We start from the raw sequence: 17,495 nt of genomic DNA, 5'->3' as shown, positions 1-17,495 counted from the left end.
AGAATTTAAATCTACTCATCACGAGCAAGCCTCACCACCTTTGGTGTCCCTCTCTGTCAAATCATGTTAATGATTCCTACTTTGTAGGTGGAGGTTTCTGGAAGCCGAGGGGTAGGAAGCACAGGTAGGCAGGCTCTCAGTAACTGCGATTCTATGTTGGACAAGGAAGCCAGAGGTTGTGTGAGTTAGAAACAACACCTGAGCTCCTTCCCCTCTGGCTCAGCACAGCCAGTGGTGAGGGTGGGGTGGTGGTGGTGGTGGTGGTGGTGGTGGTGGTGGTGGTATGTGTGTGTTTGCAGGAGCTCCTTGAGGGGTTCTGGAGACTAGTCAGAGCGGGCAGGGTTGGTTAGCAGGCAGATCTTCCTAGAACCCTGATACCTCCCAGCCCTGCAGGGCCCACTGTGCATGCTGGAAGGTGCCCACAGATCCTTGTTTGGTTCCTTCAAACCAGAAAACAAGCGGAGACCAGTGGTGGGCACAGGCACCCTGACTGGGGCCCCTGGCCTGCCTTCCCCAACCCCCAACACCTTCATGCAATTGTACTCCACATGACTGTGCCCACATGCAGTCTTACAGAACCAGGTCACCTGCTGGCTCCCGCCAAGGCTTATCCTGGAAGATTCACATCTCTGCCCAGGGGCCCCCTCTGTCTATAAGTGGGAGTGGAGGGACTGGGGAGGGCACATGCGGTGTCTGTACCAGTCACTCCGCTCCAACAGTGTCCTCCAAGGGCTGTGTGTTGGCATCTTTGGAGCTACAGCAGGGGTGGTCATGACATCTGGTGCCCTTTGCTCTCTGAGCTTTGGTGTTGACAGTTCCCCATAGTCATGAATCCATCTAAGAAAAGGTTCATGATTTTCCAATTTATTAAGAAACAGAAGAATGATATGAAGTATACAAAGGAAGGAGAGCTTACCGCGCAGATCCTTCGGCCCACAGCAACTAAGAAAAATTCACTGGGCTGACACCATGGGTACTGAGGTCCCGATTCTGTTTTCAGCCTCATCTCTCTCTTGGCTGCCAAGCCAACCAGTTCAAACTTTCTCCCAAGACAAGTCAGGTTATGTTCCCAAAACTCCTTCCTAATCACCTCCCTATATATAGGCCCTTCTCTACCTGGTCCTGAAGGTTCCTCACCTGGGGCTTCAGGTGAGGTCCTGCCCGACCCCACTGTACCTACTCCACTCCTGTAAAAGGCATCCATGGTCCCCAGAAAAACCTATTTTTGCTCCTATCCTGATCCATTTAATTAAACTATATTTGTGAACCAGTGGGCAGGCTGGTTCTGCTAGTTTGAGTCAAATCACCTATTTTCCTAAGCCTGCCACTGAACTTGATCTTTCTACGGCTCGATCGTCTTCTCGAGTGCGCTCCGGCAGCCCTCTGCCCCAGCTAGTCCCAAACCGCTACCCTCCCCAGCCCACCCCCGAGGCAGACCTGTTCAATCTCCACTTCATTTGCAGGGTATCTGCGCTCGTCAGCTGCCCTGCCACGGAGAGATGGTCCAACACCTGCTCTTGGCCCCCACCTGTTGAATCCTGCCCAGCCCAGATCACTGGCCGCACCAATGTCCTCGGAAGATTTCTGCCTTCCCTCTCAGACCTCCGCCCCTCTGGAATTCTATCTCTATGGCATGTATAAGAATGACAGGGCTTTATAGATACAGAAATAAGAAGATTACGATGGCGGGAGAGCTAGCCCCACCCAAATTATATTACCTCTAAACCATCAAAAGATCGGGCCACGCCTGCCATCTTGAACTTTTCCTAAGAGCCTACGGTTATCAGTCCTTTGTTGGCAGTCTGGTTCTCTGCTGGATTTTAGGAACAGCACTCTTAGCAAGCGAGCCATTGGTCCCCTCTGCTCCTATAGTTACTGCTGTGTCTTACATATGGCTTTTTCAAATAGCTGCTACAAAGCAAAACAAAACACCTCCTCCAAAGGAAAAACAGGTCATAACTCTACCTGGACCTTCTTGAGCTTTGACCTCACGATACGTTCATATAACATCCCCACGCAGGCTTCCATGTTAGAAGAGTCTAAGTTAGGTCAGTATGGGTCGGCTGAGCTTGCTCCTGACCCATACCTCAGATTTAAGCCGTATGGTACACAAAGCACTTCCCCGTGCTCCTCACCCAGGACTCACAAACAACCCTGTGAGGTGGGTGTGGTGCCTAATGTGATCCTCATGTTACTGCTATACCAACTGAGGCTCAGAGAAGTTAGGAAGCTAGCCCAGATCACAGCTATTTCATAGAGGAGCCGGCACTCAACCCAGGTCTCTGCTGTCTCATTCCCTCCCCTTTATGAGACACAAAGACTATGGGAGAAGTTTTCTACTCCCTCTCTCTCTACCCAAACCACATGCTTCTTTCACCAGTATATCCACAACCTCGAAAGTCCCAGACACAAAATGGGATGATTGATCAAGTTAATGGTCATAGTCCAATGCAGGGTGTGTGTGTGTGTGTGTGTGTGTGTGTGTGTGTATGTATGGGGGAGGTGTTGTATCTTTCAGGATGTTCCTGGTTTCGTAACATCTGTAGTTTAACCAAGAACTTTCTCGTGGTGCTGAGTGGTCCTAGGTCATGGTTACAGTTTTGCTCCCAAATTATGCTCAATGCTGCATTTCCCTTCCCTCTCACATTTTGTCAGTGTGTTGTGCCTTCCTACCCCTGTCCCTTAATGAGGAAAAGTTAGTACTTTCATCATTCTTCCAATGCCCACCTTCCCAGGATTCCTACAGCTTCCAGGAAAGTCATGTGGTCCCTGCAGCTCTAGAAGGTATATGATCCCCCAGAGCCTATGACCCACCAGGTCCCCCTTCACACACAAGCAAGGCACCCCAATCTCATCTCTTGTGTGACCCAGAGCTGGGCCACCCCCTGGGAGGTTTAGGTGGACTGTGTCCACAGTGCCCCCTACCAGAGATTTCCCACCAGCCAAGATTTTAGACAACTTGGTTGGCTGGGGCTGAGACATCTGAAGTGTCCTTTTTCTAGGCATTAATTCATTTCACAAATGTTCATTGAGCACCTACTATGAGCCATTGCTGTGCTCTCTGCAAGTAGAGCTGCAAAGAAGAGAAAACATTGTCCCCATCCCCATCCCCATACAACTCATCCTACACAATTGGTTCCGTAGAAACACCACTTGGCTTCCAATTGGTCTGAATTAGTTGGTGAGCTCAGCAAGAACTTCCCCTGCCTTGGGGACACCCCACAATGATCTGATCACCCCAGAGGACTCTGTGACCTCTGCATACGTCCCCAGGGCAGGTTTCATGGTCATTCACCAGACAGGCTCTTCTTCCCTGTGGGGCTCTGGCCAGTTGGGATTCTCCCCCAACTCCTGCCTCTCCTTCAACCGGACAGTCTCATTTGTGCTAACTGACACATTCATTTGCAAATCCAATAGCTATTCTCGAATATCATTTATAGAGGTTTATTTTTTTGATGCAAATATTCAAGCATATATGTTATGTAATGGTCAATAATAACTGAAGTAGGAATGTGTATATATGAGTAACAGCACGAAAGGACCAGAACCCAGTCTCCCAAATCACTATTTACAAATGTTGAACCTATTTCCACTCGATAACTATTCAGAAATACTTTTACCTTGTTGCTATCATTATGTGATCATCATTCCAAATTCTCTCTCTCCCTTTCTCTCTCTTTTTTTTTTGCTGTGATTGCATCACATAGCATCATATTTTTCAAAATAGTTCTCATAGTTGTCATATGTGAAGGCAATAGCTCATCGTCTTAATAGACCACAATCTTCTCGCCTGTCCCCCACAGCCAAGCAGTTTCCAATTGATGACTGTGATATAGAGGTGGCCACAAATATCTCTGTGCAAATACTTTCTTTCTTTTGAATTATTTTCCCAGAATGTATTCCCCAAAGTGAGATAACTTAGTCTTACAGTCATTTCTTTCTACCTTTGTCAAGTATTGCCAAACTGCTCTCCAAAAAAGCATGACTCCCTGGTGCCGGGAGTCTATTTCTCCACGACATATTTTTAAAATGTATTTCTGATGGATGCAAGGGGTTGACTTTATTTGATTGTTTCCTAACGCTGGTATGTGTGAGTTACCTCCTGGGGGCCAGCCTGTTTGGTCTTCTGAACCAAGTAGATCTCTTGGTCACTGCTTCTACTAGAGGCTCATGGTCCTTATTCGGACCAATTCTACATAGCTTCCTCCCCTTAACTGGTTTTCCTTTCATCTTTCAGTATTCTTTGCTGTGCAAATGTCTGAAGTTCTTATATAATTGAATTTATCTGCTTGACATTGATGATTTTCCCTATTGCTTCAATGAATGAGCAATGACCTCTCCAGAAAAGGGGCTTCTTCTCCCCACTCTTAATGCCCTGCGCTTTCCCTCTGGACTTGTCCCAAATCCCTCTGGTTCCCATGAACATTCCATCGTTCACAATCCCTACATTAAATTCCCTTTGGTCGTCTCAAGACAGCCCCTGGCTCAACATGTCCACCGCGGTTCTGGCTCTGCCACTGCCCATGCAAGAGACCAGTGGTCACAGCTCACCTCCAACGGAATCCTTCCCTGTAGATTTCATTCCTCCTCCCGGCCCAGACCCACTACTGACTTCTCAGGTTTTCCAGCTGGTTTGGCCCCATGGCCCCACACCTAGCCCTCAGGGCTAGAACTAGGTTATTTCCCTCAGCAATAACAGCCTACCTGAGGGCAAATCCCGTCACCCTTCAGTTCAGCCAAACGAAGGCCAGATTTTCTGTCCTTCACTGGGGGGACACCATGACCAGAGGAGCCTCTACTTCCTGGCTGCGGCCATTTCAAAATCCTACGCCTCTTATGACCTGGCGTCCCCCTGAGGGGAAGCTGGGTTCTCAACTCTCTTCCAGAAGGCACACACCTGACATACCCTGAGCCCTGCTTGGCTTGGAGGATTCCTTCTACCAACCCTCCCTGAGCCACTGCATTGGGGAATGGTTTCGAAGAACGCAAATTGGCACAGGGTTACGAATTTCAGAAACCTAATTTATAAGGGCATCAGCAGAGGCAGACAGTCACCCACAAAAAGCAGGAGGCCTAGGTAGCCCCCGGCACCCTCCTCCCCTGTTTCTGAGAGCCGTGGTCATACCACCGCCCTTGGTCCCATCCCTGCACACTGAAGAGGGGTTGGCAGTTTGGCACTTCACATTGAAAGGTTGCCAGCCCCTGCCCTCCGGGAAATGCCCTCAGCCACCACATCCCATGGCAGCCTTGCTTCCATCGTCCCTCCCTACAGCCCCCCCACCCCTCCCCCAGACCCTCCCCAGTCCTAGCCCTTTAACTATCAGGAGAGCGGACCCGAAAGACATGGATGGTCCCGTTACTGAGAGACACGACCAGATGCCTGCCGTCCACCATGGTGGTCACTCTGGGCTTTTCCAGGCCGTGATAAGCTGTCAGGAAGTCGCCCAGCAGTGACCCCTTCGGATCTAGGATCACCACCTTGTTGACCTCGCGAAGGGTCAGAAAGATGTAGCCTTTCTTATCTACAGACACAGAGCCTGGCTGGCAGCCGTGCAGGCCTGGCCCCCGGTACTCCCCAATCACCTGGCCCAGCCCATCACAGACCACCACACTATTCTGCTGCCAGTCGGAGCCAACAAAGTTGCCCTGGGGGCTGGTGGTCAGGAACACCAGTGCCCGCAGGCCCCTGTTAGCCTTGCCCCCCGGGATAAACCGGGTGGCCAGGCTGCCTTCCATGTTGTACACCTCCACGTGGCCTGACACGCTCACGGCCACCCGGTCCCCACTTGGCATCGCAGCCACAGCGTGGCTGGCCTGGGAGAGGCTCAGGGCCCGGCGCCACTGCACTTCGCCATCAGGGCTGATGAGGTAGAGCCTTGCACCAGCCGAGAAGGCCACTGCCCCCTGCAGGGCGGCCACGCTGCACGGGGAGCAGCCCTCAGGGACGGGTACCGCGCCCCTGTAGTCACCGCTGAGGGAGAAGCGCTTCAGTGCCCTGTTCTGCTCGTCGGCCACCAGGATCTCCCGGGGGCCAAAGGGACAGAGCCCTGTGATCCGAGGAGACCGCTTGTCTCCAGGCATCCGTGTGGGGAAGCTGCAGGAAAAAATGGGCCTGGGGAGGAGGCCAGAGCCCTCCAAGTTCAGCCCGGGTGCTGGGCTGGGCTCCCGGGAAATTGACTTGAGCCTGCCTTTGAACTTCCTCTTTTTGTTGGATCTGCCACCCCTTGGGGTCTGGGCTCCTTCATCTTCTAGGGGTGTCTGGGCTCTGCCCTCTTTTGGGGTCTGGGCTCCATCTTCCTGGGGTGTCTTGGCTCTGTCCTCCTTTGGGGTCTGGGCTCCATCTTCCTGGGGTGTCTGGGCTCTGTTCTCCTTTGGGGCATAAGCTCCATCCCTGCTCTGGGGCTGGATTGCACCTTGTCTCTCTGACTTGGCTCCATCCTCTCTCCGGCTCTGAGTTTCATCCCCTCCCTGGCTTCCAGCTTCATCCTTCCCACTGTCTTTTTGGGGCTGCTGCTCCTCAAAGGAGAGCCGTAGCAGGCGGCAGTTCTTGTCCAGGAGCCCAGGATGGAGCTCCAGCTGGGGCAGCAGGCAGGGGGCTGGCCCAGGCATCCAGGGACAACCCTGCAGCTGCCGGAGCCTCTGGGCAATCGCCCCTTCCAGCGAGAGTATCTCAGCCTCGCGGCCCAGGCTGAGCACCCGACGGGCAAAGGCAGCCGCAGCCCTGGCCACTTGCTCCCGGCTCTCCAGCTCCCCCAGTCTCTCCCGAGCAGCCTCCTCGGCAGCCTCCACATGGGCCCGTAGCTGCCCCAGCACCTCCTGCTTCTGGGCCAGGAGGGCCCGGAGGACCCCCTCAGCCACCTCCTCCACCTGTGTCCCCACCTTAGCAGCTTGCTCCCGCAGACGGGCCAAGGCTTCCTTTTCCACCATCCGGGCGGACTCGAGCTCAGCCAGGTTGTTGTCCACACCTGCCAGCAGCTCCTCCAGGCCTGGCCTCCGGGCGCGCACAGCCTCAGCCAGTGGGAGGCAGGGGTGGTCCAAGTGGGGGTCCAGGCGGCACTCGCGGCACAGCAGCTGAGAGCAGGGCTGGCACAGGAAGCGCAGAGCCTCCCCGGGGTGCTGGGGGCACTGGGCCGCCTGGCGCTCCCGGGCCTCCTCGTCGTACCAGCCTGCCCGGTAGCCCACCAGGTCCACCACCCGGTGGGTGTGGGTCTGCCGGGTGCAGCGGTGCCCATCAGCACAGGCCTGGCACAGGTCATCCGCACAGTCCAGGCACCGGGCCGTGGCTGGCCCCCCTGTGCCGGCCCCCCCCATCAGGGGACACAGCGCACAGGCTGGCTTCCCCGCGCGCAAGTCTCCACCAGCCCGGGCCCTCACCAAATCCAGCAGCCCGTTGACAAAGAAGTTGGTCTTGAAGGCGGCCACGCCTGCCGGTGGCACAGGCACCGTCTCCCGGCACTCGGGGCATCGGAGGTGGCCGCCCTCGGCCAGCTGGGCCAGGCAGTCCTGGCAGTAGGTGTGCAGGCAGGGCAACGTTTTGGGTGCCCGAAGCTGCTCCAGACATATTTTACAGGCCAGGAAATCGCTGCTCAGGGCTTCCAGTAGGGAGGGCGAGGATCCCTGGGAAACCATGCTGCAAGCGAGGGGTCAGGGTCAGAGGGCAGAGGGTACCTGCCAGCCTGCCTCTCCCCCCATCCTCAAGCCCCACCAGGTTCTGGGGTCTCACCTGAATGGCCAGGAATCTTCTTCTGATCTTGCAGAGCTTGTGGCCACTTGCTCTTGAGCTAGGGAGCTCCCCCGCTCCGTACATACATTCAACAAAAGTGCAAAAGCAAACACTGCTGGCCTTGTGCCTAGGGCTGTGAGAAATGATAAGACCAAGAAGTCCAGCCTTAGGGAGTTAAGAGTGAAATGATTAGCACCCCAGGGTGACAGGCCTATAGCTAGTGTGATGCTAGCCCTGTGTGAGTGGTCCTGAGGTCCTGCTAGGGGCAGGTGCTGGGGTGGGGGCAGGTAGAGAGGACACAGGGGAGGGTCCAGCGGGAAGCTGGAGCAGGATACGGGGGCCCAGTTCCTGCATCCCACATACACTAGACCCTGGAAGCAGCACCTGGTGGGGGCCCTCCTTCTGCTGGACTTCCTTGGTAGGGGTTCTGAAGCAGAAAGAAGGCAGGCTATGGGGAAGGGGCTGTCCTGCTGTCCTTCTAGCTGCTAAACCTCGGGGCCACCAGAGCCTGTGCCTCATCTGCTAGAGGCCTTTCTGCCTGCCTCCTGCAAGGGGCTTCTGCTTTCCTAGAAGCCTCTGGAAGGGGGAGCTGTGTGGGTCCGTGACTCTCCCCAGATGCCAGCACAGTGGAATAATCCCCCAGGAAGAGACTGCGGTGAGGGAGTGTCCCCCAAACTTCTGGGGAGTGGGGGCCGGGAGGCGAGGCCAACAGAGGGACAGAGGGTCTCTCCCAGGTAAGCATCAGGCCTCTGGTTCCAGAGTGGGGCGATCTGTGCCGCACCCCCTCCCTTCTCCTCCCGCCTTCCGGGCCCCTCCCCTCCCCCTTCCTCTTCCTCCCGCTCCCTTCCCCCCATTCCCTCCAGCTCAGCTCCTCCTTCCTCTGCCCTCCCGGCCCTCCTTACCGGGCCTGAGCTGACCTTGGGCTCCAGGATGGGGAGTGGGGAGCCCCCCGAGGCCAGGACGCTGCTGTGGCTGGGTGCCTGAGGGAGAAACAAAACTGAAACTAATGGTACTTCTGCAACTTCCGTCCCCAGCCCGGGACACCGACTTGCACGGCTTCAGGCCCCGCCTTCTTCCCTACCCCAGCCCGGATCTCTTCCTCAGGAGGGGGGCCTTTACCCTGGCCGCCAGGCCCCTCCTGCAGGCCCCGGGGGCTGGGTGGGCCTCCCCAGGTGGGCCTGCCGCCTCTAGCCTCTGGATCCAGCTCAGCCAGCTAAGTGTATTTGTGGCACACGCAGAGGAACTGCCTGAGGACGAGTCCTCTGAGGGGAGAAATTAGAGATCCTCCGTGATTCAGAAGCAGTAACTAGAGCCCAGTCCTAGGGCCAGGTCTCCAGTGAGGCAGCATAGCTGTAAATCCAGTCCTAGGTGTGGCCCTTCATGCCACAGACTTTTGCAGAGCCAGGACAGAGGCATTGGAACCAGATGAGGAGCTTTGGAGCTGATAAGTCAGCGAAGGCTTCCTAGAAGAAGCATCACTTGAGTTGAGCTTGAAGGGCACGAGGATTTTGGGAAGAACACAGGGAAGAACATTCTGGGAATCTAGTACAGCAAGCCCGTGGGTACAGAGGAATGAAATACCCTCAACCCTTCCCAGTGGCTCCAAGTAATTTGGGATGGTTTACGGGGAAGGGGACATGTGAGCGACATCAGGTGAGGTTATGAAGGGAGGCAGTGGCCAGATCGTAGAGGATCTTCTATTCTCTGTGATGGAGTCTGTGTTTTATCCAAAAAGTCAAAAGAAACCATTGAAGGATATTTTCCCCCATATCTTATGAAGAATTTGAAGCACAGAAAATGTTGAAGGAATTGCCACAAACACTCATATACGTACCACTTAGATTCTACAGTTAAGAAACAACCATTGATGTATTATGTTGTCTATCAGTGTGCCTCCCTCTGTTCACAGTGGCAGAATTTCAGCAGGACATTGACCCAAGGAAAGCTCATTCTGGCAGCAGGGTCCAGGTAAAACGTGGAAGGATCTGGAGCCGAGATGGTGGCCATAGGACCGAGAAGAGGGTGGAGGATGGGATCCTTATAAGGCCGCTATTGTTGAAGGCAACGAAGCCCACGAAGCCCACGGCGCTGGTGACAGGTGCTGGGGAAGGAAGGTGAAGGAAGGAGGCAGGCTTTGAGGTCTGGAGGTCAGAAGGGAGGATAAGGCTGAGGACACCGAGGCTTGTGACCTTTCTATACTCTTCTGTGGTTTTGATGAAGTCTTACAATAGTGCCCAGAGGGAGAAGAGCAGGGCTGAGATGGCACCATGGGGACCAGACATTTCAGGGCAAACCAGGGTGGGGGTGGGGGCGTGAAGGAAGCTGAGAAGTAGTGGCCAGAGAAGCAGGTGGGAACCCTAAGAGAGAGAAGATTGCAGGAGCCATGCTAGGGAATGCCCCACTTCCAGAAGACGGAGGTGGTCAACTGCTGCAGACCAGCCAGTCTAGCCAACAGATGGATGGACATATCAGTACATGTGTGTCTACAAGCATATGCACACACCTGCATGTGTGTATGGCCTCTGTGTGTGATTCTTTATGAACACCAGGAGCGATCCGTCAGACGTCTACTGTAGCCAGACAGCTGCCGTGCACTGTGGACCATACAGAGATAAACAGGATATGTTCCCCACTCAAGAGGAGTTTTCAATCTAATAGGAGAGGTGAGAATTTTTACATATTGCAATATGAGAGAGCAAGGCAAATGTCAAAATCATCATCTCAGTGGCTTCTTTTTATTGGGTATTTACTGTGAGCATGGCACGGGTGTTGAAAACACAACCTGGTTTATTTATTTCTTTTTTAATTTTTAAAATATTTTCTTTATTTATTCATGTGAGACACAGAGAAAGAGGCAGAGACATAAGCAGAGGGAGAAGCAGGCTCCCTGCGGGGAGCCCGATGTGGAACTCAATCCCAGGACGCCGGGATCATGACCTGAGCCGAGGCAGATGCTCAACCCCTGAGCCAGCGGTCCCCACAACCTGGTTTAATCGTCATGATAATCTGCTGACATAGGTAAGGTTATTGCCTCTGCTTTACAGATGAGGAAGCTAAGTTACGGAGAGAATAAGTCCATCACCCAAGGTCACATCAAGTGCCATGCCAATATGAGAGAGGGAGAGTGGTTTCTCCCAGAAGGATGGTGGTAGTGTGGGAATCAGGAGGGCTTCGTGGAAGAGGTGGCATTACAACAGCCTCCTACCCTGCCTCCCCAAACCCTGAATAATTGCTTACAGCACCTACGGTGTACAGCTGGGCTCCAGGAAGACAGTTTCTTCCGCAGAGAACAGACTCCTAAGCAAAGGCATAACTCACCTCCAGCGAAATGATAAGCATTACCACAGAGACACACATGAGAGTGGGGTGTGCAGATTCTCCCTGGATGCTGGGGGTTCCTCAAGATAACCCCAGGGGGGAAGGAAGGCCTTTCACGGTGGCAGTTGGTTTTTTTTTTTTTTTTTTTTTTTTTTCAGTTGGTTTGATAGAACTGGAGTGCAAGGGTCTGGAGGGAAGTGATAGGAGATGGGGCTGGGGAGGCAGAACAAAATTTAAAATTATCTGCCTAGGGCAGCCCGGATGGCTCAGCGGTTTAGTACCTGCCTTCGGCCCAGGGCGTGATCCTGGAGACCCGGGATTGAGTCCCACATTGGGCTCCCTGCATGGAGCCTGCTTCTCCCTCTGCCTGTGTCTCTGCCCCCCCACCCCCACCTCTCTCTCTCCCTGTGTGTCTCTCAGGAATAAATAAATAAAATCTTAAAAAAAAATAAAATTACCTGTCTAGAATCCTAGAAAGCCTTAAAGCAGTGAGTCACCATTTATAGGATTTTCATTAAGAAAGTGAGATTTGTGATGTAGGTACTTGGGGAGGGTGAGCTGAGCAAACATGTTTAATCTTAATTTATATCAATAATAGGGATCATGTAAACTTTAAAACACTCCTATCATCATTGTAACAAAAGAACTTTTTTCCTGTGTTTATTTCCTTTGGTCTCTGTTCCTATGAATATATTTTACTGTAATTATATTTATAGCATGCTTATACTTTTTGTTTACTTACCTAACAATGTTATGTCAACATTTTCTGTGGGATTTTTTTTTGCTATTTACTTATTTATTTTAGAGAGGGAGAGGGGCAGAGGGAGAGAGAGAGAGAGAGTCTTAAGTAGACTCCCCGCTGAGCTTGGAAACCTACAATTCGGGGTTCAGTCCCAGGACTGTGAGATCATGACCTGAGCTGAAATTGAGAGTCGAACACTTAACCGACTGAGCCACTCAGATGCCTCAACATTTTTGGTGTTTCTATACATTCTTCATAATTATTACTGTTAACAGCTGCATAAATTATATGCTGTAATGTACTTAACTGTTTAGCAATATGCTGTTAAGCCAGCTTTCCCTCTTAGCAGTTTCCATGATGTAAATAATGGTGTAAATATTCCCAGTAGGGCTGATTTCATGCTCCCAATCATTTAACAACTGGCTGCAAAATTCCTAAAATTTAACAATGAGCTTTCAGGAGCCAGTCATCTTTGGAAGCTTTTAGAATCTTCTCTTTGTCCCCAGTATTCTGCATTTAGCAGCAAGTAGCGTCATGCTGAGCATTTATTGGGCTCTTTCGGTCTCAAAGCACATTTTCCTTCAGGTCTGGGAAATTCTCCTGTGTTGTTGAGGATTCTCTGCCCTTGGTTTCTCCGATTTCTCCTCCATTTCCCTCTCTGGAACTTCCACCATTCAGATGCAGGACCTCCCAGATGGGTCCTCCAATTTTGTGTTTTCTTCCATTTTCTATTTCTGTCTTATTGTACTACTTTCTAGAAGATTTCTTCAACTTAAGCCTCTAACTATTGTGTTTTTCAAATCTGCTGTCACAGTTTTATTTTATTTTATTTTATTTTATTTTTATTTTATTTATTTTATTTTATTTTATTTTTTGCTGTCACAGTTTTAATTAATGAGTATCCTATTTTTATTATCATTTTTTTGTAATAATACAAAAATAATACTCCCTTTCTGAGGACATGAATGTGGTGTGTGTGTGTGTGTGTGTGTTTCCTTTACTTTGGGTGGTTTCTGTTTACTCCCAAGTAGCTGTTTCTTCTTCCCTTCCTTCCTTCACCTTTTCCTCCCTCCCTCCCTCCCTCCCTCCCTCCCTCCCTCCCTTCCTTCCTCTCTTTTCCGGTGAATGTACAATTTATTATTTTATTTTATTTTATTTTATTTTTTTAATTTATTATTTTATATTTTAAAATTAGCATTCTGAGGTAGAATTTACACACAGTTAAAATCACCTATTTAAGTATATGGTTCTGTGAGTTTTGACAAATGCATATCGTTACTCATTATCAACACAATCATATATGGTACAATATAAAAAAAAGGAAATTGACTTTGGGACCAAATTGTTAACTAGATTGTAGACTTTATTCATTTTTCACCTTGTGTGTATGTGTCGTGTATAGTTCTATGCAGCTTTATTAAAAGTGCAGATGCATGTAATCACCACCATAATCAACATGCAGAACTACCCCATCAACACAAAGAAACTCCCTTCCCCCATCCCTAACTCCTGGCAGCCAGCCAGTGAGCTGTTGCTCACCTCTATAATTTTGCCATTTCAGGAATGTTACATAAATAAAGTCATAAAGCGTGAAACCTTTGGAGATCTACCCAAGTTATTATATACATGTCAATGGTTCATTCCTTTTCTTACAGGATAATATTACATTGTTTGGGAACTCAGTTTGTGTATCCATTCTCCTCTTGGAACACATTCAGATTGTTTCCAGTTTGTACTACTACAAATATAGCTACTGTAATAATTTCTCTACTGGTTTTCTGTTTAAGTTTTTAAGTCTCTGGGATAGAGGCTTAGAAGTATGACTTCTCAGTTGTGTGATAAGCATCGGTTTAATTTTAAAAGAAACGGCCCCAGGATTTTCCGGAGTGATTGTACCATTTTATCTTCTCATCAGGAATGTATGAGAGATTCAGTTTTTCTACATCATCACCAACATTTAGTTTTGTCAGATTTCTTTATTTTAGTTCTAATAGGTGTGACATCTCATCATGGTTTTAATTTGCATTTCCCTAATGGCTAATGACGTTGACTATCTTTTCACATGCTGATTTAACCATCCATATATCATCTTCTGTGAAATGTCTGTTCTTTTGCCAATTTTTTTTAAAGATTTTATTTACTTATTTCTGAGAGACGCACAGTGAGAGAGAGAGAGAGAGGCAGAGACACAGGCAGAGGGAGAAGCAAGCTCCATGCAGGGAGCCCGACATGGGACTCAATCCCGGGACTCCAGGGTCACGCCCTGGGCCGAAGGCAGGTGCTAAACCGCTGAGCCACCCAGGGATTCCCCATCTTTTGCCAGATTTTTAATTAGAATTTTATTATTATTATTATTATTAGAGAGGGAGAGAGACAGAGGGGAGGAGAGGAGGGGCAGAGGAAGAGAGAGAGAGAGAGAAAAATCTCGTTTTTGTTTATTGCTAATTTATGGAACTATAACTGATTTTTATATTTTGATCTAGGATCTATGGCCTTGCTAAATTCACTTATTAGTTCTAATAGATTTTTTCTTCTTTTCATCAGTTCCTTAGGATATTCTATGTACAAGGCCATGCAATTTATGAATAAAGACAGTTTAATTTCTTCCAAGGATCCATTTCTTTAAAAGTAATCCGTATACCTTTAATATTTTTCTTTCCTTTTTGTACTGGCTAGCATCCACAAAAAATGTTGAATAATAGTGGTAAGAGCAGGTGTTCTTTTCTTGTTCTTGGTCATAGGGGAAACGCAGTCAGTCTTTCATCATTAGGTATGATGTTAGCTGTATGTTTTTGGCAGATGTCTTTTATCAGATTGAGGAAATCCCCTCTATTCCTGCTTTGTTGAGAGTCTTGAAGCTTTTAAAAATCATAATGAGAATTGAATTTTTCAAATTCTTTTTCTGCATCAGTTGAGAAAATCATGCATTTTTCCTTTGTTCTATTAATGTGATGTATTATTTTTAGAGTTCAAGCAACGTGGCATTCCTAGAATAAACTCCATTTAGTCATAGTGTATAATCCTGTTTATGTGTTGTTGGGTACAGTTGGACAATATTCTGTTGGGACACCTGGGTGACTCAGTGGTTAAGCGGCTGCCTTTGGCTCAGGGTGTGATCCTGGAGTCCTGGGACTGAGTCCCACTGAGTCCCAGACAGTTTCCCTCTGCCTATGTCTCTGCCTGTCTCTGGGTCTCTCGTGAATAAATAAATAAAATCTTCAAAAAAATTTTTTTTTGTTAAAAATTTTTGTGTCCAGGTACACCTGGCTGGCTCAGTCAGAACATGAAACTCTTGATCTCGGGTCATGAGTTCAAGTCCCATATTGTGTGTAGAGATTACTAAAAATAAATCAATAAAGACAAAAAAGTGAGTTCATGAGTCATATTGGTTTATTATTTTATTTTCTTGTCATGTCTTTGTCTGGCTTTGATATCAGGGTAATATGAACCTTATAAAAGGTTAGGAAGTGTTCTTTTCTCCTGTTTACTGAAAGGGTGTGTATAGAATTGGTATTATTTTTTCCCTAAAAGTTTGATAGATTCTTCAGCGAAGCAATGTTAGGCCTCGACTTTTCTGTGTGGGAAGGTTTTAAAATTATTCAAATTTTTTTTTTCAGGCTATTGGTCAATTCAGATTTTCTTAATAGAGACAGTTACGGTAATTGGTGTGTTAATAGGAATTTGTTCATTTCATCTACGTTGCCTAATTTGTTTACATACAACTTTTCATAATGACCTCTATAATGCTTTTATTATTTAGGGTCTGTAGTAACTTCTCTGACATTACTGATTTGGGGAATCTGTGTCTTCTTTCTTTTTTTCTTGGTCAGTCTTGCTATTTGTTGATGTTCTCAAAGAACCAATTTTTGTCTCATTGATTTTTCTCTATTGTTTTTCTATGTTCTATTTCATTGATTCCACTCTGATTTTTATTATTTATTTTCTTCTACTTAGTTTGGGTTTGATGTGCTCTTCTTTTTCCAGCTTCTTGAGATGGAAACTTACATTATTACTCTTAGAGCTGTCTTATTTATTTATTTATTATTTATTTTATTTTAAAAAATTTATTTATTTGAGAGAGAGAGTGAGAGAGAGAGAGAGAGCACAAGCCAAGGGAGAGACAGAGAGAAAAGCAGATTCCCCACTGAGCACGGAGCCCAACATGGGGCTCAATCCCAGAATCCTGGAATCATGACCAGAGCCAAAGGCAGTTAACCAACTGAGCCTCCCAGGTGCTTCTGTCTTTTTTTTTTTTTTTTTAAACATACATATTTAAAGCTATACATTCCCCTTTAAGCATTGCCTTAGCTGCTGCATTTAGTGGGTATTCTAGTAAATGTTTAATGACTAGGTCCAGGTGGGGGATGGGTGGGGGAGCCTTGTTTTACAACATTTGCCAATTTCTGTTGCATTCACCAGAGGGGGCACCTGGGAGGCTCAGTTGGTTAAGCTCTGCCTTTAACTCAGATCTTGCTTTCAGGGTCCTGGGATCAAGCCCCAAGTGAGGCTCCCTGCTTTGCTGGGAGTCTTTTTCCTCTCCCTCTGCCCCTCCCTTTGCTTATGCTCTGTCTCTCTCAAATAAATAAATATAATCTTAAAAAAAATACTCCCACCATGATTGATTTCAGGCTATCAGTGTGAGGCCACTGAACACGCAATTGGGGAGGGACATGCACAACTGGAGCTGCCAGCTGGCTCCAGTACACCACTTTCTGTATCTTATCAATTTTGATATTTGTATTTGTCTTTTCACCCAATTCCAGATATTTTCTCATTTCCCTTGTGATATCTTCTTTGACCCACCGTTAGTTAGAAGTGCATTGTTTAATTTCCAAATATTTGGAAATTCCCAGATTTCTTCCTCTTGTAGATTACTAATTTAATTCTGTTGTTAGAGAAAATACTTTGTATGATTTTAACCCTTTTAAATTTACTCAGACTTGATTTATGGCCTAGCATGCAGTTTATATCAGAAAATGTTTCATTCATGCTTGAAAAGAACAGATGCTCTTCTGTTGCTGGGTGGAGTGTTGTGTGTATATATTTGTTAGATCAAATTGGCTGATAGTGTTGTTCAAGTCTTCTATATTCTTATTTATTTTCTGTTTAGTTGTTTTGATAATTTATAACAGAGTATCAAAATCTCAAACTTTAGTGGTTAAATTGTCTATTCAGTTCTGTCAGTTTTGCTTTATGAATTTGGGGGCTCTGTTATTAGATACCTATACATTTATAAGTTTTATGTCTTCTCGTTATCATTGTGAAATGTTCTTCTTTGTCTTTATTTTTGTTTTAGTTTAAAAAACTTAATAAGAAATTGATTTAAACAACAATATAATTGACTTGAAGAGAAAACTACCTCAGATCCTTTAAAAGTAATTTAGTACTATGATACACACACACACACACACACACACACACACACTGGAATATTACTCACCTATAAAAAACGAATGGGATTTTGCCATTTGCAATATGAATGCATGTAGAGAGTATAATTCTAAGTGAGATATGTCAGAGAAAGACAAACACTCTCATATGTTGAATTTAAGAAACAAAACAAATGAACAAAGGGAAAAAGAGACAAACCACCAAAAAACCTCAGCATCTGAAATATAGAGAACAAACTGGTGGTTACCAAAGGGTAGGTGGATTGGGGGATGGGTTAAATAAGTGAAGGGGATTAAGAGTACATGTATCCTGATCAGCACT

The 17,495-nt window shown here is 47.7% G+C and overlaps 1 protein-coding gene and 1 long non-coding RNA gene across 5 annotated transcripts; one reads left to right on the top strand and one right to left on the bottom strand.

Annotated features, from left to right (window-relative positions):
* Nucleotides 1-848: 848 nt before the first annotated feature.
* Nucleotides 849-8,971, bottom strand: TRIM56 (tripartite motif containing 56). 4 transcript variants are annotated; one of them, XM_077908074.1, is made up of 4 exons: nt 8,843-8,971; nt 8,626-8,703; nt 7,724-7,856; nt 849-7,630 (listed from the first exon to the last, which is right to left on the bottom strand). In XM_077908074.1, the coding sequence occupies exon 4, from the start codon at nt 7,627-7,629 to the stop codon at nt 5,314-5,316; it is 2,316 nt and encodes a 771-aa protein (XP_077764200.1). In that variant the 5' UTR covers nt 7,630; nt 7,724-7,856; nt 8,626-8,703; nt 8,843-8,971; the 3' UTR covers nt 849-5,313. The 4 variants fall into 4 exon arrangements, with proteins under 4 accessions (XP_077764200.1, XP_077764203.1, XP_077764201.1 ...); XM_077908077.1 differs by having other exon boundaries at nt 8,641-8,703; XM_077908075.1 differs by lacking the exon at nt 8,843-8,971 and adding an exon at nt 8,805-8,823.
* On the top strand, nt 8,520-12,846 carry LOC144319648 (uncharacterized). Its single transcript, XR_013385405.1, has 3 exons — nt 8,520-10,386; nt 10,570-10,741; nt 10,963-12,846. It is a non-coding gene; the product is annotated as an uncharacterized LOC144319648 (long non-coding RNA).
* Nucleotides 12,847-17,495: the final 4,649 nt, after the last annotated feature.

The sequence above is a fragment of the Canis aureus genome, chromosome 8, assembly GCF_053574225.1.
Source record: "Canis aureus isolate CA01 chromosome 8, VMU_Caureus_v.1.0, whole genome shotgun sequence".
Lineage (NCBI taxonomy): Eukaryota > Metazoa > Chordata > Mammalia > Carnivora > Canidae > Canis > Canis aureus.
This window is presented reverse-complemented; position numbering and strand designations above follow the sequence as displayed.

Coding starts and splice junctions, on each gene's coding strand:
- TRIM56 (XM_077908074.1), bottom strand. CDS start 7,629: ATGGTTTCCCAGGGATCCTCGCCCTCCCTACTGGAAGCCCTGAGCAGC.